Source organism: Urtica dioica, chromosome 5 (genome assembly GCF_054948205.1).
Source record: "Urtica dioica subsp. dioica isolate 48M chromosome 5, U.dioica_male_clone48M_v1_H2, whole genome shotgun sequence".
In the NCBI taxonomy this organism is placed as follows: domain Eukaryota; kingdom Viridiplantae; phylum Streptophyta; class Magnoliopsida; order Rosales; family Urticaceae; genus Urtica; species Urtica dioica.
The window spans coordinates 38,566,148-38,593,758 of record NC_142760.1 but is presented as its reverse complement, the minus strand read 5'-3'; the positions used below and the strand labels follow the sequence as shown (position 1 = coordinate 38,593,758).

At 39.8% G+C, this 27,611-nt stretch overlaps 1 protein-coding gene and 1 pseudogene across 2 annotated transcripts; both read right to left on the bottom strand.

Moving 5' to 3' along the window:
• Positions 1 to 11,902: 11,902 nt before the first annotated feature.
• Positions 11,903 to 16,169, bottom strand: LOC149398357 (G-type lectin S-receptor-like serine/threonine-protein kinase At4g27290; annotated as a pseudogene). Its single transcript, XR_016297216.1, has 7 exons — positions 14,852 to 16,169; positions 14,581 to 14,703; positions 13,728 to 13,852; positions 13,437 to 13,647; positions 13,100 to 13,337; positions 12,645 to 12,795; positions 11,903 to 12,214 (listed from the first exon to the last, which is right to left on the bottom strand). The product of XR_016297216.1 is annotated as a G-type lectin S-receptor-like serine/threonine-protein kinase At4g27290 (transcript).
• Positions 16,170 to 25,710: 9,541 nt separating this feature from the next.
• On the bottom strand, positions 25,711 to 27,016 carry LOC149398356 (uncharacterized). The gene is made up of 4 exons (XM_089614565.1): positions 26,732 to 27,016; positions 26,569 to 26,661; positions 26,397 to 26,498; positions 25,711 to 26,322 (listed from the first exon to the last, which is right to left on the bottom strand). Exons 1-4 carry the CDS (start codon positions 27,014 to 27,016, stop codon positions 25,711 to 25,713), a joined length of 1,092 nt encoding a protein of 363 aa, XP_089470691.1.
• Between the last annotated feature and the right edge of the window lie 595 nt (positions 27,017 to 27,611).

Below are 27,611 nucleotides of genomic sequence, written 5' to 3'. Positions count from 1 at the left end.
CTTTTTCAGTTACCATCCATCTTTGAGACACGTTTTAATCACGTGAGGACACGAATGAGGTTATAATGGTATTTTAACTACATGAAATTTATTATCAATTTTTTATTTATATTATTGTATTTAAAAATGTTTTAAATTATCTATGTATTAGTTAAATCTCAAAATATATTAAGTTGGCTCAGAGAACTCGGCTTCTTATGGTGAGGCCTCCATGGGGCATGACGGTGAGGCCTGTGGCGGCGGAGGACGAGGACGGCTAGTCGGCTTCTTACGCCGGCGATGGCGATCTTTTTCCGCGGTGCGATAATTTTTGGGCGTACTTCAACGCTTTCTGTGAGCATGACCAGTGGAGCTGGACTTGTTGCCTCTGCTCTAGTTTCAACGGCCTCCCTTCCGAAGCCATCGCTCGCTACTTTCTCACCAAATCCTCCCCTGAACTCGCCTCCTCCTTCGTCGATCTCGAACTTCCAAGTTCGTGTGTGAATTCATAATCGCGATTCATCCTTTGCAATCGATTTGCTCTAACAACACAATCTCTTTTTTCGCAATCGATGGATCGGACCAATGGATGTAGCCTCAACCTCTCTACGTCGCTGTCCAAGCTCATCACAAGGTCAAGCCCGAGGCTGCCACGGGGATTGAAGCTCTGCTCAATTCAAATGCCGGCGTCGGCGGAGGAATCGACGCCGTTGGATTGGGATTTAATTGTTTTGATTGGGGGTTTTTGTTTGGGGACGGAGATTAAGGTTTGGAGTGGGTTTGGTGGCGGATTGGGAGATGAAGAAGGTTGATTGGACGAGAGTGTCGGATTAATGACGAGAGTGTGGTTCGGCGGTGAGAACATGGAGTTGGGCGAGCTCTTTGTCGACCGTCCCGCCAAAGCCAATCTCAAGCCGCGATTGTTTCAAGTTGCAGCAAGAGTCCCTCGCTCAAAAACGCCAGGCCATGAAGCTGAGAAGAAAAGGCAGGGCTGAAGAAGCATATCCCGAATTTGAGTTGGGCGAATCGCTCGAAGCCCGGCTGGAAGAATCGGCGTTGAACGATGGAGCTGAAGCAAATGATTAATATAATTTAAAATGATATAAAAATTGTTTAGAAATATAAATAGTCCCTGAAATAAAATGAATATGGTGAATATACGATTATAACCTCATTCGCGTCCTCACGTGACCAAAACGTGTCTTAGAGATGGATGTTAACTGAGAAAAGTTGACGGAAGGGGTAAAATTCGAGAAAAATCAAAGTTCAAAGGAATTTTTGTGGTTTTTTTGAGTTGAGGGGGCATATTGTTACCGAACCCAGAATTGAGGGGGATTTCTTGTAATTAATCCTTTTTTTTTATGAAGGGTAGCTTTGCTACCAGTGGAGATTGAACCCATGATTTTCACTTTGGAAGTGGTGTTGAATATGCTAGGTATGATAGAAAGAGAGTTGTTAAGCGTAATCGTGTATTTAGGGATAGAGAAATTATAATATTTGAACCATGTATTTAAAAAAATATATAAATGAAATTCTGATTAGTTGCAAAGGCAAGATGCACACAATGTGTTGGCAATGTGTCCGACAACTTGCTTGAACACAGATATGGATAAACAACAAAACAGTGCAGAAAACAAAGTACACAAGATATGGTTACCCAGTTCGGTGAAACACACCTACATCTAGGGGCACGCTGCCAGTGGAAAGGATTTTCACTATCTTGTAGTCAATAGTACACACAAGGTTTATATCTGATTACAATCAACAAATCAATAAAACCTAGAGACTATTACTACCAGTGATCACCTAGACAGGGACTCCCCCTGAATTTGAGCTCCGTCTCAATTCCACTCTTCGAGCAACCTCCTGGCTCGGATGACCTTCAGTCTTCAGCAGTACGTGAACCTTCAATCACGAGAACACAAGAACCCAACTCTCACATACACTCAATCTGTGGAACAGTGTTTGAGAGAATACACCACTTAAAACCAAAACACACAGCCTCCCAGTCCGCCGGTCTTGCACGTCTAAGAGCTCTGAGTGTTTGATCAAAAGTGTCGAGGCTGTTAAGGGAGAGCGCAAGGCTTTTATAGCAGCTGGACAATCCTGGAAGATATCTCGGGTTTCCTTACCCGGCCTCAAGCGAATATCACCTAATAAAAACTCCATCAAAGCGAATATCATGCAATGAAAACAGCAGCGAAAGATATCTTGCAATGAAGGCTCCAGCGAGGCAGATATCTTGTAATGAAGACAGCAGCGAGGCAATAACACAGCAATAAGTCACCAGCAAAGCAATCTGTCAAAACTGGAAACTTGCCGGAAATACTGTCTGCACACACGAGGAAAGATGTCAAACCAGAAGTGAAAACATAACATCCGACATCTTTCCATACCACTTGCACTAAAAAATAAAGCCAACAAAACAACATATCAACAATCTCCCCCTTTGGCTATTTTTTAGGCAAGCACTTCCAGTACCAGTTCTCATACAAGCAGCATGACTAGAGAGAGAGTCAAAATAAATGACCCTCATGACACCTCTCCCCCTGATTGCCTTAAAAAGATACCAAAGGCAAGGATCGACCAACACAGAGGGAGGAACAACAGCCTGTAAAGGAAATGAGAACTAGGAAAACAGCATATCATTCATCAGAAAGTACGAGAAAGCTGTCTTACAAAACATCCAAACGAAACACATTAGTCTGAAGCACACAGGAGCAGTAGCAAAAGATGTCTTGAAGAGAGAATATTACAGACCAGAAAAGAAAAACCGGATCAACCAACAATATCCTGATCATTCTCAGAGACATAATCATCGTCTTCAGTTTCAGATTCTTCAGTGGCTTCAGAAACATGAGACCCAGCGGCTTGACCTGGCTGAGAAGAGGTAGCAGAGCTCGGGGCAGTAAGGTCCTTGATAAGAGCTTCACACTTGATTTTCCTGGAGGAGAGAGTTTCGATGGTCTTTTTCAGAGTCTCAACTTCTTCAAGAAGTTCCTTCACCACTTTTCTCTGAACATCTTCTGTCATGGATCTCAAGTGTAGATTGCTCGCAGGGGCGTCAGATGTCTCGTCAGAAGGTCTGACAAGATCCTGAACATGTTTCCCTTCAAATAATTTGGGACTGAAGGTAAGAGCACCAGGACGTTTACCCACCACATCTGAACTCCTCAAGATGTTCTTGTTTTGATCAAGCAGGATCCCAGTGATAAGAGGGGGAAAGCCGATGGGAAGCTTTACTGCAAAAGACTTGGCATGTTTTGCCAAGTGATCAAAAACAAAATCACCAAAGTCAAATGAGGAGCGAGTACCTATCTGGAATATGAGCCGAGCGAGATCTACCGTGATGCTAGACCCATGAGAGGAGGGAGCCCAATTGGCGATGCCAATGCGATACAGGACGGAATATTTGACAGTAAGCTCGGCTGAAGGCAAAGTTCCCTTTCAAGGCCAGACCTTGGTCTCGTTTCCAGTGATTTCTTGCACGATGATGTCCAGAGAAGGTACCCGATCAGCTGTGATGATCTTCCCACGACCCAAGAACTTGTTGATCACATCAGGAGAGATCTCAAAGCAGTGACCTCTGACAAAGACCTTCCTGAACTCTGGGTCTTCTGGAGAATCAAAGGAAGGGGAAAGATTAACAACGAATTCCTTGACCAGCGCAGGATAGAACACCCCAATGCTAGTGACAGTCCTTAGCATCTCGGCGTCGTGAAGGAGCTCCATAATCGCATCAATTTTCTGCGCCTCAGGGGATAATTCCTTTTCAGGAAAAATGGCACGATGGTACACATATCTCCACTTGAGAACACCATCTTCTTTGTGGAAGGAGACATTATCCATGGGAGCAGCGGGGATATTCTTCGGGAGCTTTTGCCCTCCTACAGACCTCTTGTTTCCCAAACCAAGAGGGATAACAGATTCTTCTTCTTCAACCACCTGGTCCTCAACAACCGGAGACAAGGGAGTCTGAGCCGACTTCTTAACCCGTTTCTTAATCATGCCCATCTTTTCCTTTTTCTTTTTCTGGACCGGGATGAGGACAGCAGAAGTGCTTTCTTCCGGAGACTTCTTCTTCTTCCTCTTCTCAGACAGAAGAGTGGCTAAGCAAACATCATCTTTTCTCTGAATCTTCTTCTTCAGAGATGCGAGAATGTCCTCTGCATCATCCTGAACATGATCTCCCTTCCTCTTTTGCCCTAGAGAAGATGTGGGCACATCTTTCGTGACATCTTTATTCAAGCCCATCATGCCTCCAATGGCATCCTCAGGAGTAGGCTCATGAACATCGGGAAGCGAGTTCCTATCCCTAGAACTATCAACAGGGATATTAGAAGCTTTAGGGTTACCTCAACAATCTTGTGAGGACTCTCGATAGGGGATCCTCCAGAACGAACTTCTTCTTCAGGATCAGCTTTGTCTCGTGTCTTTTCTGTGGAGGAACTGCTGGAGCTTGCTTCTCCAGTGATGTCAGTGATGGAAAGAGCAGCTTTCTTGAGGATTGCGCTTCTGGCGGCGGAAAGAGATGGGTTCTTAGGAGGATCCGATGACCCAGCGATCGCACCTCCGGCCTGACCATCGGCGCGTATGCTGGGTCTCAGACCTCGAACCCTTACCCCGTGCATGTTGCTTTCTGCGCCAGGTTTCTTTGTTGCGACATTTTTCTTCTTCATTGTGGCTTTCTCTGAAGGAGTGGTAGTACTGATCCCACTTCTTGTGCCAACCATTTTGAATAAGATTTTTGGGAAACTGCCACACAGATAACTGTCAAAAGGGGTAAGAAAGCAAATATGGGAAACAAAGCTTAAGAGCGCCGAAGAAGAATGGGAAATTTCGAAATTCAAGCAAGAAATAACTTCCCCTTCTTTCTTGGGAGAGTAACCGTCTGCATGAGTGAGAACATGGCATGGAGAAATACGACGTCGTGACATGTAGTGGGCCTTGATCGTTCTTAGGCCCAGAGAGACAACAATTGGCATTTTAGCCCGGCAAACCAGTCGAATGGGCCAACCAGATACATGGGCCCATGAGAGAAAAAATACAACAGTAATGTGAACAAGAATCAGCGAAGGATTAGCACATAAGTTAAGACCAAAAAATCCTCCGAAAAACAGTAATTGCTATTGATCAATAACGCATAACCCAAGAGAAGATCTGAGATTTTCAAACCAGTTAGCATCCAAAGCCTTGGTGAAAATATCTGCAAGCTGTTTCTCGGTGTGAATGTATTCGAGTTTGATCTTCTTTTCTTCTACAAGATCTCGAATGAAATGATGTCTGATCTCAATGTGCTTGGTCTTACTGTGTTGAACTGGATTCTTTGAGATGTTGATCGCGCTAATGTTGTCGCAGAACAATGTCATGACATCTTGTCCAACATCATATTCAGCGAGCATCTGCTTCATCCAGAGGAGCTGAGTGCAACTACTCCCAGCAGCGATGTATTCAGCCTCAGCTGTGGACAAGGAAACACAGTTTTGCTTCTTACTGAACCAGGAGATGAGATTGTTTCCAAGATAGAAACATCCACCAGAAGTACTCTTTCGATCAACCGTGCTACCTGCCCAGCCAGCATCACAGTATCCCACAAGCGTAGAAGAAGTATCATAGGTATACAGTAAGCCAAAGTTAGCAGTTCCTGAGATGTACCTTATGATTCGCTTAGCTTGAGCCAGATGACTAGCTTTGGGATTGGCTTGATAGCGCGCACATACACCTACTGAGTAGGCTATGTCTGGTCAGCTGGCAGTGAGGTAAAGAAGGCTGCCAATAATACTCCTGTAGAGGCTTTGATCAACAGATTCTCCATGCTCATCCTTAGTGAGTTTGATGTGAGTAGCGGCAGGGGTCCGCTTGTGAGAAGATTTTTCCAGGCCAAACTTCTTCACTAAGTTTTTGGCATACTTACTTTGGGAAATGAAGATACCATCACATCTGAAAGCCCAGAAAGTAGTTTAATTCGCCGACCATACTCATCTCAAACTCTGACTGCATTTGTCGAACAAAAAGATCCACCATCTTGTTTGACATTCTTCCAAAGACGATGTCGTCAACATAGATCTGAGCTATCATGAGATTGCCATTCTCCTTTTTCACGAACAAAGTCTTGTCAAAGCCACCTCGGGTATAACCATTCTGCACAAGAAATTGGGTCAGTCTCTCATACCACGCACGAGGAGCCTGCTTAAGGCCATAGAGAGCTTTTCTGAGTTTGTAGACATGTTGTGGAGAGCTGGGATCTGCAAACCCTTTTGGTTGTGCTACATAGACTTCCTCATTCAGGTACCCATTGAGGAAAGCACTCTTAACATCCATCTGATAGAGCTTGAATTGCAGGTGACACGAGATGCCAAGCAGAAGTCTGATAGCTTCAAGTCTCGCAACCGGGGCAAAGGTTTCATCAAAGTCTACGCCTTCCACCTGTGAATAGCCCTGCGCCACAAGTCTAGCTTTGTTCCGAGTTATATTACCATGTTCATCAGATTTATTCTTAAAAATCCACTTAGTTCCTATGACATTCACATTGTCAGGTTTAGGAACCAGCTCCCAGACTTCGTTTCTTTCAAACTGACCAAGTTCTTCTTGCATAGCATTAACCCAGTATTCATCATCAATAGCCTCATTAACATTCTTAGGTTCAATCTTAGAGACAAAGCAGAGATTACCAATCATCTCCCGGTAGTTAACAGGAGGTTTTGGACGAGTCTTTATTCCTTCACTGATTTCGCCAATCACCTCATGAGCCGGATGATTTTTCTGAACTCTTCGGGAAGGAATTCTCTGTTCAGTCTCAGGAGAGGATCCTTCATCTGGAACAATGTCGCTTACTTTGTCATCAGCATCAGTCCTGACATTTGGATTTCCAGTGGAGATGTCGTCCAAAGAGATTTCAGCGTCTGTCCTGACATCTGTGTTACTAGAAAAAATTTCATCCTCATCATTAGGACTGTTAGTAACATTATGGTCATCATTTATCACCACATTTATGGATTCCATCATAGTCTTAATGCGTTTGTTAAACACACGGTATGCACGACTATTTCTAGAATATCCAAGAAATATACTTTCATCACTTTTCGGGTCAAATTTACGCCGAGGATCTCTGTCAGCAAGAATATAACAAACAGAACCAAAGACATGAAAGTATTTCACATTCGGCTTTCTCCCCCTCCATATTTCATAATGAGTGCTGGAAGTACCTGGACGAATAGTAACTCTATTGTGAATATGGCAGGCAGTATTGAGAGCTTCAGCCCAGAAATGTGGTGGAATATCCTTGGCCAACATCATCACTCTAGCCATCTCTTGGAGGGTTCGATTTTTCCTTTCAACAATTCCATTTTGTTGTGGTGTCATTGGAGCAGAGAACTCATGAGCTATCCCTTCTTCAGTACAAAACTTAGCAAAGCTCATGTTCTCAAATCCCCTTCCATGATCACTCCGGATTCTGATCACTTTGCCTATGCTCTCTCCTTTTTCTCTCTGAACCTTCTTACATAGAGCTTCAAAAACAGCAAAAGTGTCAGATTTCTCACGAATAAAATCAACCCAAGTCTACCTGGAGTAGTCATCCACACAAACGAACACGTATCTCTTCCCTCCAAGGCTCTCGACCTGCATCGGTCCCATCAGGTCCATGTGAAGAAGTTCCAGAACACGAGATGTGGTAAGATGTTGCACCATCTTGTGAGACGTCTTGACCTGTTTCCCAATCTGGCACTCACCACAAATTTTTCCTTCAACAATTTTCAGGTTTGGGACACCGATGATGGCTTTCTCAGAGACAATTTTCTGCATGCTTCTGAGATTTAGGTGACCAAGCTTTTGGTGCCACAGCTTGGTTTCGTCAACTTTGGTCAAGAGACAATTGCCGTTTGGTACAGGAGACCACAACTAGCAGTTGTCACGAGATCTGTTTCCTCGCATAAGTTCATCCTGTTCTTCATTAATCACTACACACTTATCACGAGTAAAGTTGACATGCAAATTCAGATCACAAAGCTGACTAATACTAATGAGATTAGCAGTAAGTCCTTCTACCAACAAAGCCTCAGTCAAACAAGACATACCAGGATAGTTTAATTTACTTTTACCCACAATTTTGGCTTTTACTCCATCTCCAAAGGTAACATGACAGTTGGAATAAGGTTTCACGTTGGTCAGGAAGGTGTGATCACCAGTCATGTGGCGAGAGCAACCACTGTCGAAATACCAGTCATTCCCGGTGGATGCACTCAGAGATATGTAGGCAATATTGGCACGATAGGAGGCATTTTTCACTCTCCATTCCAGCCGAGTAGCAGGTTGTTGATGAGATGGGACATTCCTGTGGATGGACCTTTGCTGACGGATATTCCTCCCATACAACCGATAGCAAAAAGGGCGGATATGTCCCTTCCTACCACAATAATGGCATACCCAACGAGGTCTGTTGACAGGAGACCTGGTTGATCCAAATTGATGATGTCAAGAAAGGTCATGAGACTTATTGTTACCAGATGGTTGAGGCATGTTTCGCGACATCTGGCTAGTCTGCTTTTGAGGAACGAACGTAGTCTGGGAAGATGAAGCTCCATGAGTATATCCAAGCCCCTTCATGTTCTTCGCAGGCTTGCCGATGGTGAGGATTTTGTCAAGGTTGTCAGTCCCAGAGTTCAGCATCCTGACAGTTTTAGTCATGTGCTCGAGTTTGCCATTCAGCCTACTGACTTCCTTCTTCAGATCCACAATCGTCTCCAGGAGCCTTGCCTTATCTTCAGTCAGGGTAAGGATAAGAGCACTCTGTTTGTCTAGAATCTGGGATTCCTCAACCTATTTGGTGTGCAAGGTATTGTATGCTTCATTCATAGCATCATCAGATAGTTCTTCATCTAGAACATATTTCTGAGAGCATTCACCGAATTCATTAGTAGACTCATGAGTATGGACAGAGGCAGTAAAGGCTACAAAGTTACTTATCTGATCTGAGTCGCTTTCTTCATCTTCTTCATCCGAAAGAGTAGCGTTGTATCCCTTTTTCTGTTTCTTGAGGAAGTTCGGACACTCCTTTTGTATATGACCAAAACCTTCACATTCGTGGCACTGAATGCCTTTGCCTTTCCCAGATCGTTCACCACTTTTACTATTCCTGTGAAGATAAGTGTTCTTCTGGAATCGTTGTTGGAGATTGTCCTTGACATCTTGTGGGACATTTTTCCCATTCATCTGGTTGAGTCTTTTCATGACCCTGCCATAGTTTTTTGCAAGCATAGCTATAGTATCGTCAATATCATTGTCAGAGTCTGAATATACCTGATCCCTTTGTTCATGAACAGAACTTTTGAGGGCCATTCCTCTTTGTTTCTTTTCCACCTTAGGAAGTGAGAGCTCAAACGTCATGAGAGATCCCATTAGTTCGTCGAACTTCAACGTCTTTAGGTCATGAACTTCCTCAATGGCCGTGATTTTCATTTTGAATCTAGAGCTCAAAGCTCTCAGGGTTTTTCGAACAAGATCTTCATCAGTCATTGGTTTCCCGAGAGAATATGATTCATTGGCGAGGTCACGAATGCGAACGTTGAACTCAGCGACTGTTTCATCCTCGAGCATCGTGAGGGCTTCAAAATTGGTTGTGAGATATTGAAGCTTTTGTTCACGGACCTTTGTAGTTCCCTCATAGGCAACAGCGAGGATTTCCCAGGCCTCTTTGGCAGTAGTGCAAGTATTTATCAACCTGAAGACATCTTTATCGACACCGTTAAATATAGCATTTAGAGCACGGGAGTTACCAAGGGCCGCCTCATCTTCAGTGGGGGTCCAGTCCTTTTCGGGTTTTGTGCCAGTACGGGCTCCTTTGTCATCGGTCGTCATAGGAGCTTCCCACCCGTGTATCACAGCTTTCCATGTTCGGCTATCAAGGGACTTCAAGAAAGCGGTCATGCGTGCCTTCCAATATCCATAGTTGGTTCCGTCGAGTACTGGAGGGCGATTAACAGAACCTCCTTCTCGGGAACTATCCATAATAGGCAATCAGAAAGAAATACAGGAAACAACCTAAGAGATCAAGGTGCCTGCTCTGTAACCAATTGAAATTCTGATTAGTTGCAAAGGCAAGATGTCGCACACAATGTGTTGGCAATGTGTCCGACAACTTGCTTGAACACAGATATGGATAAACAACAAAACAGTGCAGAAAACAAAGTACACAAGATATGGTTACCCAGTTCGGTGAAACACACCTACATCTGGGGGCACGCTGCCAGTGGAAAGGATTTTCACTATCTTGTAGTCAATAGCACACACAAGGTTTATATCTGATTACAATCAACAAATCAATAAAACCTAGAGACTATTACTACCAGTGATCACCTAGACAGGGACTCCCCCTGAATTTGAGCACCGTCTCAATTCCACTCTTCGAGCAACCTCCTGGCTCGGATGACCTTCAGTCTTCAGCAGTACGTGAACCTTCAATCACGAGAACACAAGAACCCAACTCTCACATACACTCAATCTGTGGAACAGTGTTTGAGAGAATACACCACTTAAAACCAAAACACACAGCCTCCCAGTCCGCCGGTCTTGCACGTCTAAGAGCTCTGAGTGTTTGATCAAAAGTGTCGAGGCTGTTAAGGGAGAGCGCAAGGCTTTTATAGCAGCTGGACAATCCTGGAAGATATCTCGGGTTTCCTTACCCGGCCTCAAGCGAATATCACCTAATAAAAACTCCATCAAAGCGAATATCATGCAATGAAAACAGCAGCGAAAGATATCTTGCAATGAAGGCTCCAGCGAGGCAGATATCTTGTAATGAAGACAGCAGCGAGGCAATAACACAGCAATAAGTCACCAGCAAAGCAATCTGTCAAAACTGGAAACTTGCCGGAAATACTGTCTGCACACACGATGAAAGATGTCAAACCAGAAGTGAAAACATAACATCCGACATCTTTCCATACCACTTGCACTAAAAAATAAAGCCAACAAAATAACGTATCAACAATAAACAACACTTAAATTTTTTTTTCATTTGATTTATTTTCGGCAAGGAATGAGGGAGAAATAAAAAATAATAATAGGGACCATACTGCCTTATTGTATTGGTAATAATTATGAAAACTTGAAATACTTAGTAAAAATAAATAAATTCATTGTTTCTATATAGATGCTCACTCAAAATATTATAAATAAATAAAATTTATCTTGATATAGTGTTTCATCCAGTCAAGTAAAATATTTTAAAATAGTTGAAAAAAATAAACAAATCATAATGTAACAAGAATGTAATACCACGCCAAGTGGCGGAGTGTTTAAAATACATGGAACTTTGTTAGAAAATAATCATACGTACGTCACGTCGGCATGCACTTTAAAATCTTGTGGCAAAGGTTTGTCTGATTCTGGAAAAATATGATTGCTCCTGATATCGTACAATCTCTAGGACAAATACTGTGTTTGAATGCGAATTTTGTCGCATCCAAAGCCCGAAATATAGGCATATATGACCAGATTTAAATTATTGATCGTGTGTGATACGACTTACTGCATTCAATGTGGGCCATTAACACAATTGCATGCGACAATTATTTTTTTTCTTAGTAGTTCTTCATGTGTATGGGATTCTTTATATTACTCTTAGGTGTCCGTGATCTTCTGCTGCTGCTGTTGGGTGATTCTAATTGCAAAAGCTCTACTAAAGTGTGTAATGTTTTTGAGAATTGTGACATTAAAAGAATCCGAAACTAAAAGCGAAGTTTATTAAGTATTATCAGCTTTAAGTTTGCTCTCTATGTTTTTTTTTAAGTATCTTGGTTAAAATACACATATAAACTAAATATAAACAAAATTGGATGGCTTATGACATAGTTTCTGAGATTTCTCTACATAAAATATAAAAAATGACAAAAGCAAAACACACATTCCATTATTATTATGGCCTTTATCGACCCTCCAAGGATATGGCGCTTGTGTCAGTACCCGTGTATAGATCTTGTTTCTCCAAGCTAAAATCCTCACAAAAAGATGATCGTTCCACAAAGAAAGCAGGTTGTTTAGGCAAAGGCATGTGTGACCCTTCGTTCGCAAGCATCGAAACCACAAACTCCATTGTCGGCCTATCGACCGGGAATTTCTGGACACAAAGCAACCCTAGTTGAATACATCTTAATACCTGTGATTCCGTGGCTGAGTCTACAAAGCTTGTGTCGGCTAAGAGTTCAAAAGACTTGTCTTGGCTCCATAGTAACCATACCTTAATTCAAATGCAAATGGTATCTTTAGTACAATGTAATAATTAATACACTAAAACGGATAAAAAAAAAATCAATTGTAAATAAAGACTATTTTCGAGGGTTTTTCTCATGTTGGCTCAATAAAATTGAGGAGTCTTGCTTGTACTTTTACATAGGGTAATTTCTATTCAATAGTTCTTTCAAAATTATTATTCATGTTACAAATAGTTCCTCATTGCAATTAAATCTTATATTCTTGTAGCGTTTTATTACTTTACCTTTTACATATTTCCCTGATCTTTTTTTAGCACTCTCGAGTTGTAAGTTGTAGCCTAGTTTTCAAAGTACTGAATTTTTCTCATGTGCCTTTGATTTTTTGTCATCTTGGAGTTTTCACATATATATACATAACCTCAAAAGTTCACATTTTACTCTTTCTATAGTACTTACATGTCCCAAGAGATTGTGGTTGTGATCTGGATGAGAGAAGCCTCTATTTCTGGTTCCACTTATTAGTTCCAACAAAACAACGCCGAAGCTGAAGACATCGGACTTGATGGAAAACTTCCCATCAACTGCGTACTCCGGGGACATATATCCACTGCACCAAGAAGTTTGTGTCATCAATTACTATTCATTGAAAACAATGGTGAAGCCAGGATTTACATCAGGGAAAATTTGATAAAAAAAAAACATGGGTGTAAAAAACAAATTATTCAAAGGAGCATAAATGAAAAAAATCATATTAATTGGGCTAAATATGTAAAAATGACAAGTTTTTGGGGTAAAAATTTTAATTAAAAAGGTTTAGGGGAGCATTTGCCCTCCTCATCCTTAGCTGCTTCCGCCCATAGTTGAAAATATGATAGATTTATATTTAATTGGAGATATCTATGTGAACTTACTAAGTCCCTATGACTCTTTTGGTCTTCGTTTCACTTTCTTCCCCTTCGAATATTCTGGCAAGGCCAAAGTCTGAAATTTTTGGGCTCATTTTTCCGTCCAGCAAAATATTGCTCAACTTCAAATCCCTATGGATTATTTTAAGCTTTGAGTCTTGGTGCAAGTAGAGAAGACCTCTAGCAATTCCTACAACGATGCGAAAACGCTCCTCCCATTTCAAAAACTCACATTTCTCGCAATCTGCAAAGTAATTACATACATGCTTATCTATGCAAATATAAAATAAAGAATAAAAAATAAAAAAATACATAAGAAAATCAAGGTTAAAAGAGCACAAACCGAAAATAAAATTATCTAAACTTTTGTTGCACATGTATTCATAGATTAATATCCTTTCTTCTCCCTCGATACAACAACCAAGAAGTGCAACGAGGTTTCTATGTTGAAGTTTAGATATCAAAAGTACTTCGTTCTTGAATTCTTCAGAACCTTGACCCGAATCACTTGAAAGCCTCTTCACAGCAATTTCTAGCCCCGTAGAAAGACGGCCCTATGTTATTGAGGATATAAGATCACTTCTAACTCTCTTTATAAATCACAATATTTGAATACAAAAAAACTCTTTCTAACCTTGTAAACTGGACCAAAACCACCTTTTCCGATTATACTTGTCTCCGAGAAATTATTTGTTGCCGCAGATATTGTAGCGAAATCGTATAGAGGTAATTCAATACCATCGTTCTTATTCCCATCCACTGACCAAGACCAATAACATTCTTCGATATCAAAATCCACAAGTAATTAAAATCAAACAAACAAGACATGGGAATGGATAATTTTTTACTTTGTATATAGACCCGAATTACATACAAAAATTAGGAGTATGCTTTAAGTTTGTGTAGAACCAAATCACAATCATATATAAAATAGATAACTATAAAAATAATCACATTCAAATAAAACTATGTGATCAATATATTACATATAGTAAATAATAACAAAAGATTTCCTTATTTTTTTAGATATTTAGTATGTGTTTTCTTTTAGGGAAAAATTCACACATAGAATAACATATCTATATTTCTTTATGGACAATTATATAATTATCTTAATTTAGAATATTATAAATATATAACATTTAGCCCTCCCAACTAAAATTTTGGCTTAAATACTCTTAATTTCCTCAAGTAGTGTGTATAACAAAGATATATAACTTAAATACCCTTAATTTGATGTATGTGATAATTTAACTTTTATCGATTGAAGCTGGTTTAGGAATGACTAAAGAAAAAGATTTCAGCCACATATATTTAAAAGAATGAACGAATTTTTTTTTTTGACTTTTCGTCGCCCTACCTTGTTGACTTTTCCAAACACTTAAATGTTGACTAGTGTTTGTATGAGAATAAAAGGAATAGTGTGAAACTATATATTTGTAATTTACATTTTTATTTAATTACGATGAATATGGAAACATGATTACATCATAAGAATCACTAACCTCGAAAGGCTCTCCTCTTGAAAATGCAGTACCAAAGTGAAAATATAATCGCAGAGAAGCCTCCAATGCTTGCGACTAATATAATAATATTCTGCTTGGTTTCACCTTTGTCTTTTGTTCAATAATTTTAAAATAATAAAAAAAAATCAGAAAAATGAAAAATAAAAATCGTTAAATTCTAGTAATTAAGAATATATGAAGATGAACTAATTCCAGTGCAGAAAACGTGACCATGAAAAAATTAAGAACATACCTAGTTCAGAATTTGGCATCCTAATAAAAAGATCCTGACCACCAGAGGGAAATTCTCTAATATCGACGAGATCATCGAACCATATCGCGCAGCCGCTTCCTTTTCCGGTAATATTCGAATTCGTATAAGCGGTGCAAGAACAATCACTCAAACATTTGAGCTTGCACTCTTCAAGATTCATGGTTTTGTTGATCCAAGAGCGCGAAGTGTCAGGCAATTTCAAGCCCGAAAATTTAGCGAACCCGACTTTATTATCTTCTCCCTCTCGGCAGGTCAAAGGCTTATTTCTCACACAACCGTCGGACCAATCCATCAAATCCCATTTCTCTTGAGACTTAGGCTTGAATCCCTTCAAGCACTGACATATGGGATTTTCTCCGAGGATGCAATTTCCGTTGGCCCCGCAGACTCCATAATAGTCGCATTGGTCTCGAGGCACTGTCGAATACAGCCTCCAAGCTTGGTTACTTTCGACCCAAGTCAAACGTTGGCGAACGCTCAGCGTTTGGTTCATCACGATCCTCGTCACGACTGACGTGTTCTTTAGATCAAACATGTAATTGACTTGGTCTTCGTCGTAGACGAAGTAGAAACCGTAGAGAGGGTTTGGTCTGAGCTCGGGCGATCCACTGAAACGAAGCCCGTTCCACGGCCCGCTTCGGTAGAATTTCGTAGAGCCCTTTCGGAAGTAAGCCTCCGGAAATGTGTGGAGCTTCGGGTCGAATTCGAACCCAGAAGTGAAATCCCCGGGACACGGGTCGTCCTCGTCTTTCCAAGCCGATAGACGACGCTTAACACCTCTCATAGAGTCCCACCCGAGCTTCATTCCCGCCAACAAAGTGTCTGAAGGGTAATCGAAGCTTTGCCACAAGTAGTTCGCCTCCGTGGCTCTATCTTCTTCATCTCTCAGCACGAGATTTCCCGAGTCTAGAAGCTCCGCGATCGGTCTCTTCCCTCTTCTGGATGAGTTCGTGAACCAAATGACACTCTTGTTGTGATTCAAGAGCACGAGATTTCCCGTGCTATTCATCGTCAACACACCGGAGTTGCCTGAAATCGGATCACATCGATTCGCAACCCAAACGACCGTTTGGATTGGAATTTTCTTGTACCAAATCCCCACAAACCGTTGACCTGGGTTTCCTTTAGTGTTGAAAAATCCAAGCTCAAAATTACCTTCTATGGACACCAAACTAGCCTTACCATCATCACTAATGGATTGAAAAGATTTCAAGCTAAAATTAGTTGCTATAGAAAATCCATGGAAAAGAAGAATGAAAACCAGAGAAATAATGAGCTTAGAAATTGAAGAGGCCATTGAGGCTATAGTAAATATCTAACTTCTTTTCCTTAGTGATACACATTTAAGGCTTGAAAAACAGTATGTTGCCTTAGAGGATACGGCAATGCACTGATTGGTGTTGTAGAAAGTCTTATTGTAGCCTACCAATATATTCAAACCTCACAAAACCTTAAATGTGTTACTGTTGAGGCTTTAGACTTAAAGGTTATTTTTGTGTAATTTAGTTTTAAATTTATAATTAAATGCACAATAGTATATTTGAATAAAACGAAGTCAATAATTGATGGAAAATGAAAATATATGCGTTCAAATCCTTCCCAGCTCATTTTTCTTGTTATTTTGTAGGAGAAAACAAACCTTAGAAACGTTGGTCAAAATTAATCTATCTAATAGTCTAAATGAAGTCCTAGAGGTGTTGATTCTAGTTTCACAATGTTGTATTTAAAGTCTTATATATTTAAGAAGTTATTACCAATAATTTATGTTACTTTTTATAATAGTATCCACTGGGTATATAACTATATTTATAGTTTTACATTGTTATATAGTCAACGTTTCGTAAATCTTAGGTAAATAATCACGTCAATGTATTTACACGTGTAAATTGTCGTAAATACCCTACCATTTTATTTCAATGAAAGGGCAAACCAAGAATGCCACGTCATCGTTATGGTAATTTTCGTAAAATTTACGAAACGTTGGCTATATAGCAATCTCAAATGTTTTCATTGGTTATAGCTACCTGATTTGTTGTTTATAGTTTATGTTTAATGCGGGTTAATCGTGTAATAAGTCTAGGATGACTACCCCACCAGATACCATAAATTGAAGATTCATACGATAAATCTAAGAAGACTAGGGGTTGCAGAAGAAGTTACTGACAGGTCAAACTATTCTTAGAGGACAAGAGGAAAACCTCAGTCTGAGAAGGCTAAGTCTAAAAGCACTAGGATGTCAATGCAAGAGAGTCAAATACCAAAGAGATTGGGTTTAGAAAAACATTTGACATAACTCATTATGGCGGAATTCGAAGACAATTCTTGTTTAATGATAAAAACGAGTTTGATGAAACTAAGCAATGTGCATGATATCATATAAAACAATAAATAACTATTGTACCAATCACTTGTAGTGTGTTTGAACTTGAGAAGCCTTTAGATTCCGAAGAAAACCCCGTCTTCTTGATCTTCAAAGAATGTGCACGAGCAACGATAAAAAGAGTCTTCACCTAAGTTCAAAGAAAATTTGTTTAGGATATATATGTGGGCACAAGTGAAACAAGTGACTATAAACAATTTTTTTTTAGTAAAATGTTTACTTGGAATTTCTGCCTACTTTAGAGCAAGTTATGGTCAAGGGCCGAGAGAGAGAGAGAGAGAGAGAGAGAGAGAGAGATGTGATATTTGGTGTTTTGGCAGTGGCTATGCAATGACACAGTTTAGAGGTGTCCTTTGATCCATCTGATGTAGAGTCAAAGCCAAAACCTCATCAAGGTTAAAACAAACTCCTCTCTCACTTAGTTACACAGCAAGTTCACTATCCTTGTGAAAGAAAATGAACCAATGAGAATAAAGCACACAATTAAGTCATTTGAATCATCCGTAAGAAAATTTGACAAAAAATGACATGTGTAACATTTATTTCTTTACCAATTTGGTATGCCTCCTGAGTCACTCACACCCAACTTCTATCCTTGTGATGTTTACATCAACCACTAATAATTTTATATTTCATTAATCATATATAATTAGTCCAAGAATAATAAGAAAATGACACGTGTAAAATCAAAGATTTAATTTACATTATTCCTTATTAATATCCACGACCATATTACAAAATATATTCTATGATTTTATTTCATTTTCACCATCATATGATAAACCTAAAAAAATATAGTGAATAGTTTGAGATTTAAGTAATAATAATAAAAATAAAAATAAAAACTATTTTTTGCACTAATTGACTTTTCTAGTTCAATTTCTCAAAATGAACTATATTCATTATTATTTTAATCTTATTCCAATTTAGTTAATTTAACATATTCTAATTATTTTGCTAGATGGAGAGAATGTGGAATGTCTTTTAATCAATATCTTGTCGCAACACGAAATTGTATCGTCGCGGCAAGATTTGGAATTTTTTTATTATTTTTTCCACGAAAGTAATTATTACTATCGTGAAAGCACTTATCATCACGGCGAGACTCCTCATCATGACGTCAAATATTCTCATTGTAGCGAGGCATTACATAAACTTTTTATTTATTCTTATACCATAACGAGAATCATTTTCCATCGTGGCAAAGTAAAAAAAATTGGGACTTCTCACGATGGAATAAACGCATGCCGTTAAATGATCGGAGTCGGGAGTTTCCAAGACGGAAAATAAACTTCCGTCTATTTGTAGTAGTGTTTAAGAAAAAATGCAACAACTTTTGCAATTGTTGTTATAAAGCACGATGTAGGGTTTTGAATCCCTTCTTAAACACATAAATCACGAACCAAACACACACAAAACAACACGCACAATTTGTTGACGAGGTTCAGCTCGAAAGCCTAGTCCCCACGAACTCCTCAATGAAGGTAGTTCGAATGTATAACCAAGATCAATATCGTTCTTCCTTCTTTCTCCGCCGTCCTTACAACAGACTTCAGTCCGGCGAGAATGACACAATGAACAAGACAATCACTCATGTTTCCCTGAGAAAGATTTCCCTCGCTCACTGATGATGCTCTCTCTCACTGTGTTTCCCAACTCTCATACTCGACTCTCTGAAATCCAAACTGAATGAAAAGGTTGGTTAACTAACTTACCATTTCTGACTTATATACTGAAATATCTGAGTAAATCCAAGCCATCAATTTCTACACATCCCATAGAACATTGACACATCAGCGAGCTATGCAACAAACAATAAAAACGATAAATATAGACGAAAAAAGATTTTGACTTGAAGCTGATAACTCACAATCTCCACCTCAGTCTTCAAGCGATCTTGGCCATTAACACTCAAACTTGATCTTTGCCCTTCACTGATTCATCGTTAGACCTTGCATTTATCTTCACGTAACACCAACTCCAAGAAGCTTCAAACATATCCTGAACTTTCCTAGAGTTACCACTTTTGTGCCACAATCTGCAAGATTATCATCAGTGCTCACTTTTGCAATGTTGATGATGCCATCCGTGATCTCTCCGATCAAGTGGTATTTGATGTCCACATGCTTTGTTCTGTCGTGGAAAATAGAGTTCTTGCATAAGTGGATTGCACTCTGGTTGTTGGAGTAGACAGTACCTTGTAATGCACGTAACTCCTTTAACAAACCTTGAATCCATATGCCTTCTTTCATAGCTTGTGTAGCAACAACATACTCTAACTCTGCAGTGGATAAAATCACTATAGGTTGCAAACTACGACTTCCAACTCACATAATTTTCGTTGACCAGAAGCTGATAAGTTGTACTAGACTTTTAGTTGTCCTTATCACCAGCATAGTCAGAGTCTACAAATCCCTCCACCAGAACCAAATGTCCATTCTTGTGATATATCAACCTCACATCAATAGTGTCTTTTAAGTATTTGAGAAGACACTTCATGGCTAACCAATGTTCTTTACCTGGATTTGACATAAACTTGCTGAGGACACTAATAGCATGTGCAATATCAGGTCTAGTATACACCATTGTGTATAAGGCATCTCTTCCATATACTTTTTTGTTTTCTGATGTAGACATAGGAACCTGACTGGAGGTGAGACTGAAATGATTGGCCAAGGGTTGAGTCACTACCTTTGCATCTCTGATAGTAAACTTGTCAATAAGCTTTTCCAAATAGCTATGCTGTAAGAGTGCCAGGGACTCACTCTCTCTGTTTTTTATAATATTGATTCCAAGAACTTTGGTAGAATCACCTAAGTCTTTCATATCAAACTCTTTGTTGAGAAGTTTCTTGAGTAGTAGTATTTGAGACTTAGAGCTGCTGATAAGCAACATATCGTCGACATAGAGTAGAAGATAGATGCTTTTAGTACCTCACTTCCTTTGAAGTACATGCAGGCATCATATGACTTCTATTATGGCTTTGATCTATCATGAACGTGCCAAAGCGCTTGTACCATTGGCGAGGCGACTGCTTTAGACCATACAAGGACTTCTTTAGGAGACATACCTGATGAGTGCGTATTTTACGTACGAATCCGCTCTCATTTTACTTGGATTTAGCGCGTTCTCAAGTGTTTTTGATGGTTTTAGTGTGATTATAGTGAATTTCAGGTCAACATGGATGAAAAGTAGCTGTCGGGTCACATATCGATGGAACGGAAGTAAAAGCGATGAATTTGGAGTCAAAATGAAGAAAATGAAGATTTGGAGGCTTGTGCGCAAGACCTCGCGGCGCGACCTCGGCGATCATCAAATCTCACACCGCGACCATAAGATCTCGCGCCGCGACCCCCGCATTATCACGAACACGAAAAGTTCCAGGAGCTTCTCGCGGTGAGCCTCGCGGTGATCTCGCGTCGCAACGAGACGTATAAGGAAACCTCACGCCGCGAAGATGGATGGCGCGCCGCGAGATGACGAATCCTGACGAAAATAAAGTCGGATTTTGACTTAATCCTAGCCATTGGATCGTTTTTTTAAGGCCCATATCAGTCCAAAATTGTTCTTCGACTTAAACCACTATAAAACATAACTCAGCCTCTATTTTTAGGTTACACTTTATTTTTTATTATTGTTTTGGAGCGCTTTTGCCAATGAGAGAAAGCTTATCAACGGAATTGACAAAATCCGATCAGCCGGAACTCCATTAATATTTTTTCTTCTTCCTTATATCTATTTTCTGCTCTTAATTTCTGAATGTGTTTTTGAATTCCTATTACGTTATAATCATGAGTTCTCTTCTTCATTCTATTCTAGTTTTATTGCTTTTAATTACTTTCTTTGTTTTGATTATGGTCATGAACACCGTTAGAGGCTAAGTCTGTAACGGGGTTACGATGTAGTCGGGATTAGATGTAGATTAGGGGTTTCGTTAGGGTTTGATTAGTTATTAACTGTTTCATGAATATGTTTGCTTGTGTGGAAGTGTTCTTAACGCATTCTTTAGCTTGATCACCTTTAGAATTGTTAATTGGAGTATTTAGTTGCTTGAGAGAGAGTAAATACTCGTGCCATTTTTCATTCATCACATTGTTTTAGGTTGCTTGACGGCTTAGATGATTGTGTAATCGTTAGAATTCTCGTGTTTAGTGCATGTGGTTGCTTTAATAGGATTAGAGGCCGAGAGGATAAGTAATCCGACAATTGCATAGGTTCGCTAGATCGCTCGAGAGAGGCTAGGGAATATTATTGAGAGAATGAGATTAGCTTACATAGGAATAGTTGTAATTGTTCGTTCCCGAAACCCCGATGCTGTGTTACCCGGTGAAATCGTAACCCCGTAGTTTTTTGTTTGTTTGTTATCTCGTGTTTATTTCTTGTTTATTTTTACGTTAATTCATTTGTTAGTTTATAATCACATTCATCAACAAATCTGGGGAATCAATTCGCTTTTAGTTGTTTAACGTCGCTATAGTAACTAGTCCATGTGGGATCGATATCCGTTACTTACGTAACACTATTACTTGTTCGATACGTCCGCTTGCGTGCTAGTTACAAAAATATCGCAACAATACCATGTCCTTGCTCTTATGCACTTCATATACAGGTGGCTGCTCCATATAGATTACTTCTTCTAAGTCTCCATGAAGGAACGATGTTTTCACATCCATTTGCTGCAGCTCCTCTGAATTGTACTGAACCACTAGAGCAAGCATAATCCTACTGGCTTTATATTTCACCACAGATGAGAATATCTCATTGTAATCAATCCCGTTAACCTGTGTGAAACCCTTTGCCACCAATCGAGCCTTAAACATTGGCTTGTTAGTGTTGTTCACTCATTCCTTGACCATGTAGAGCCATCTACTGTTGGTGGATCGAGCTCGCATCGGACACGAACGATCGCTCCGATGCGACTCGTTTGAGATTATTCCACCATATAACCATATTAATGCGGAAAAACAATTAATTACGGTGATCATAAGCTAATTAAATTATGGTTATAATTAACAAGATCTAGTTATGTTTAATTAATTTAATTCACGAGAGATATAAGAGTAAACGAGTACTTACATTGATTTTCGGTTCAGCTACAGAACGCTCCAATCCAATCGCGTACTCCTTGCGTCGTCTTGATGAAGGACTCGAGGATGACACCTTAGTCTTCCGAACCGTAATCTCCGAGACGAATAAGAAAGATGAGTGGGCACAGTCTTTATCTCACTAAATCACGAAACTAGGTGTTTCGAGATCTCGCTCTTATTTTACTAAGAATGGAAACGAATTTCCAAGGGGAAGAGAGGCATAAGTGCACGGCCAAGGGGAGGCTAGAATGCACGAAATTTTCACCAAAAAATTGCTTAAAATAATTGCTTATTTTTGCCTTCTCATAAACCCCTATTTATAGTAGTAAAATGAGATATTCATGGAATCTTCCAGAATATTTTATTTCCTTTTATTGTGTTCACACTAGTGGATTAAATCTAGGCCATTGGATCTCAACAAGTGAATCCTACTTTTTCTCTCATCCATCAGATCAATATCTATGGGATATTATTCTTTTATTTAAATAGAGAATAATTTATTTAGTGAGATAATAAATGAGAATATATTATTCTCCTAAATATTCTCATAAATACTTTCCTTTAAATAAGGAGAAAATATAGGACGATATCTTATATTTTTCTCTCTCCTTTATTTAAACAACTAAAGAGAAAATATTGGTAAATACCAATATTATAAAATTCGAATTTTAGGCACACGGCCAAGGGGGAATTTGCGCAAACCCTAGTGCCAAAAATTCCCAAATTCGATTTTCATATTTTGTGCAAGGCTCAATTGCTTAAAACCCAATTAATTATTTATTTACTTGGTCCAACAATAAACAAATAATTAATAATTGTTTATTTACTTGATCAAACAATAAATAAACAATTCTACCATAAATATTTATTTAATTCTGCGAATACCCGTTTTCCAGAATTAATGTTGTCAATCACAATTACAGCAAGTGAGATTAATAATGATAAACATTATTATACGAAAGTTCTTATCCGCCTTTATCAGAGCCGAATCGGGGACTATGGACCTAGTAATAGAAGCTTAACAAATCCGATGAAAAAGACGAAATAGTCCTTTCTCTTTTTCCATCGATTCGTTTAATCTTGGTCAAATACTCCACCTTGTAAGCCAAGACTTAACTCTCCTTTATACTAGAATTATATTTACTCATCGTGACGAGTGTCCACTGATATAGTCAGTTCGTGATCAAGATCCTCCAGGTTCAACCCGTGTCAAGAGAAGTCAATTTTTCCGTTATACTTCTCTTGATACATATCAGCCCTAAGCATTGTTGCTTCCCCAGCGAAAGATTCTTTCGAACGTTAATTACTTCGAAAGTGCTAGCAATCTATCGGTTCTGGAATCAACCCTTAGGTGAGTGAACATTAACCTTCTTTCAGGAAGGCTGGATTTCGTATCTGTAAATCGCTTCCCACTCGAATTATGCTCTGAGAAAACTCCCAAGACATAAGCTGTGATTAGCATGAATAGCCTTTTAGCGAATGAGTCAAAGAGCTCAGTAACATAACCTAGTGTCCATGATCACTTCAGGATTTAGATCAAGTCTCACTGTGACCATCATAGTGGCCTCGGTTAGTGTGTCGTAACGGTCCTTAAACGACACATCTACACCAAGACCTGTCCAGGTCGTACACTTACCACAAGTGTAGAATGCTCCCACATAGTGATCAGCCTTCACCTATGTGTTCCACATATATGACTTTAGATATAGCTTTCCAGGCGTATATCAGTCATCGACCATGTTTTAGCACACCGCCCGAACTCAGGTGCCCAGCACGTGACTCAGTTAGATACGGAGGCTATGGAAGATAGTTGTTATTGATTCTAATTGTTTAGAACTCAACCCACTAATCATATAATGCTAATAGACTAATCTTAATATCGAATTTAGCAATCATTTATTCATTATCTTCAAGTGGGCAATATTCCCAACATCTACAAGTCACATGTTTCTAATTCTTAGTTCTTGGAACCATGATCCAGGTGGAGTTCTCTATAGAGTGACTCCATCTCTTCTTTCATAGCTTACTTCCATTTCAAGGAATTAGGACCAGCGATAGCATCTTGGTAATACAGAGGCTCATTCATATGTATTTCCAAAGAAAATGTGAAGGCATAGGCCAACAACTCTGAATAGGCAGAAAAAACCATATCTATGTGTAGGCTTTGACACCATCTTCTCTCTGTTTCTTGTCAACATGTAGTCATCTTGTTGATGTAGCTGCTCTGAACTGTTTGAGCTTGAGATTTCTGGCAAGTATTCTTGTACACCATTGGTTTGACCAACATGGCCAGTGTATTGCTAGTCCAGAACTTCATTGTCACTCCGAGAGCTTTGGCCTTGGGTTTGCATGTGAGAGTTAGGACTACTGGCTTAACCTGGATGATATTATCTAATATCTCTACAAGGTTAGTGTCACTGACATCACTAGATTCAGATTCAGTGGGTACAAGACAAGGAAAAACAATTTCATTTAACACAACATTTGTACTATTGATAATTTTGAAACCATTACCTTATCTTACCCATAATTTGTAACCCTTTATACCTTGTGGATATCCTAAGAATACACACTTGATGGATCTTGCCTCTAGCTTGCCTTGACTTTGATGCACATAGGTTGAGCATCCACTAGAATAGATAGAGGCATCCGGTGTGATGATTGTCGCACCGAATGCGCCAAAAGTCGCACTTAATAGTGTATTAGGTGCGACTTTAGGTGCAACAATCACTAGTACAATTGATAGCATCAGGTGCGACAAAAGTCGCACCTGAAAGCATAAATGTCGCACCTGAAAGTATCATCAGGTGCGACTTTAGATGCGACAAAGTCGCATCTGAAAGTGCGCACCTGATGATATTAGGTGCGACTAGTCGCACCTGAAAGTCATTACTATCAGGTGCGACATTTTAGGTGCGACAAGTCGCACCAAACGTCGCACCTAAATATCCCTCAAAATAAGAAATTAAAGCGTGAATTATAGTATCAGATGCGACTAGTCGCATCTGATACTTTCGCGGGAAGAGTATCAGATGCGACTAGTCGCATCTGATAGTAATTCCCCGCGAAATATTTGGCGGGTGTTAGTACAATCCGATGCGACTAGTCGCATCCGATACTCTTCCCGCGAAAGTATCCGATGCGACTAGTCGCATCCGATTGTCTGTAGTTATTTTTTTTAAAATGCTGATTCTATTAGAATCAGCCATTTAAATATATAAAAATTAAAATTTAAAAAATTAATTAAATAATTTTTTTTGTTATATTAAATAAATAATTTGAATAATATTAATTAGAATAAGTATATAAATAATAATATTAAATTCATAAAATTTGATAATTTACATTCAATAAATTAAAAAAATTACAATTTATTCTTTTTGTTTCCCTTTTTCATTCGAAGTCTGCCAATTCTGGAATGCACGGCCTCCTCTTCCGCCAGATCTTGCTCGTGCGCCTTGGCGGCCTGATGCGCTGCCGCTCGAACGATGTCGCTGAAATTCTACCGAACCTGGCGTCTGATCAGCATTTGGCATGGAAGCGGATGGCGACGTCTGAACATTCGGCATTGAAGCGGATGCCGGCGTCTGAACATTCGGCATTGAAGCTGATGGCGGCGTCGTGGCAGGGTGCATCATCGCGGGGGATGTCTGCATGGGAGACGGATGCTGCTGTGTGTAGGCAAAGAACTGTCGCTGAAACGCCTCCATCTGAGCTTGTTGTGCGGCCAACGCTGCTTGTAGCTCGCTAATCACTGGATCTGGAACGCGCGTCGATGAAGAACCTGAGGACGAGCTGTCGTCCTGAGCCTGAGCCAAGAGATACGAGGATCTCGGGATCGAGGGACCTATCCCGACATACCAATCTCGACGTTGCCCGAGAACAGTATCCATCGCAAACTGCTCCGCCTGGTCTATGTCAAACATTTGGCCTGACTCCGCTGCTTGTCGCTGCATATCCTCGACTTGAGTCATAATTCGCGCCTTCAAACATATGTTAAAAAAATTATTAAGATTATCGAAACTTGATTATTAAGTAATTAACACAAGTAACTTACAAATGCTTGTTGCGCCCAAGCTGTCGTCCAATTGCCTTGATCGTCTTGATGTTTTTTCTCCCACGTGTTTAACGCCGAGGCCAAAGTCCCATCTTCCCTACTCTGCAGTTCTTATGAAAATATGAGTAATGTATTTATTGCAAAAAAAATTACAAAATTAGAATAAACTTACGTTCAAATGTCGATGAGCCAAAAAAGAAATCGACCCTTGTGTGGACTTCGTTTTCTTGTTCTTGGAATTGTCTCTGTTGCGAGTAGACTTTTTCTGCACATATTAAATTGCGTTATAATTCGATTTCATAGAAGATAACATAATTTTTAGAATTATACATTACCTTCCAATCGTCAGTTGCGAACTCCTCTATCACCTTCTCCCAATCGTCTTTTTGATATCCTTTTGGGATTTCTTTCTTGGCGACATTCATTTGCCCACAACATTTTCCTAAGAAAGTCCCTGATAATCTAGACTTTTGGTTGCGCCTCATACGCTTTGCATCGCGAATGATAGTCTGGTCAATCTGATGACGATAGCAATCCGCCGGAAGCAGCTCATCCGTCTCATCATCCTTGTACACGAAAGTGTACTCGGAATGAAGTGCGCTCAGAATATTGCCCAACATCTGGGGCGTCACTTCGTTCCAATCACGAAGTGTGACCGGGATATGGACTTTCACCAAAGCGCCGACGCGGTTGTTGAATACTCCTACCTTTTTTATTGTTTTTCTTACGTCCTGGTAGAAAGTTTGGTTGATTGGGTCGTACCTAACAACTTTCGCACCGGGTACCCCATGCGCTGCTTTTGCCGAAGTAGACCCGGTTGTTGGTCCCCTTGTTTTCTTAGGACCTTGGGAACCCGGTGTCTCTAGCGGAGACTCATCTCCACCTGCTCCTGAACGGTGTAGCGGAGACTCATCTCCACCTGCTCCACCTGCATCTGACATCCTGTAAGATGTGAACAATATTAGTAAATAAATATTAGTTTTCTGTTTAAAAAAAACGTGGACGGCACCACGGATTTTATTATTAACAAACCTCACATATGGCGGAGGAAAACCGTGGTTACATTATATAGTAAATAAACATACAAAAAAGATATTAATCATTCATCATCATCTATGCCTATAATGTTAATATCATCTTCTATATCGACATCAACATCTTCTCCCTCAAAAACGACATGTCTCTCATTTTCATCATCGTCTTCTTCATCATCGT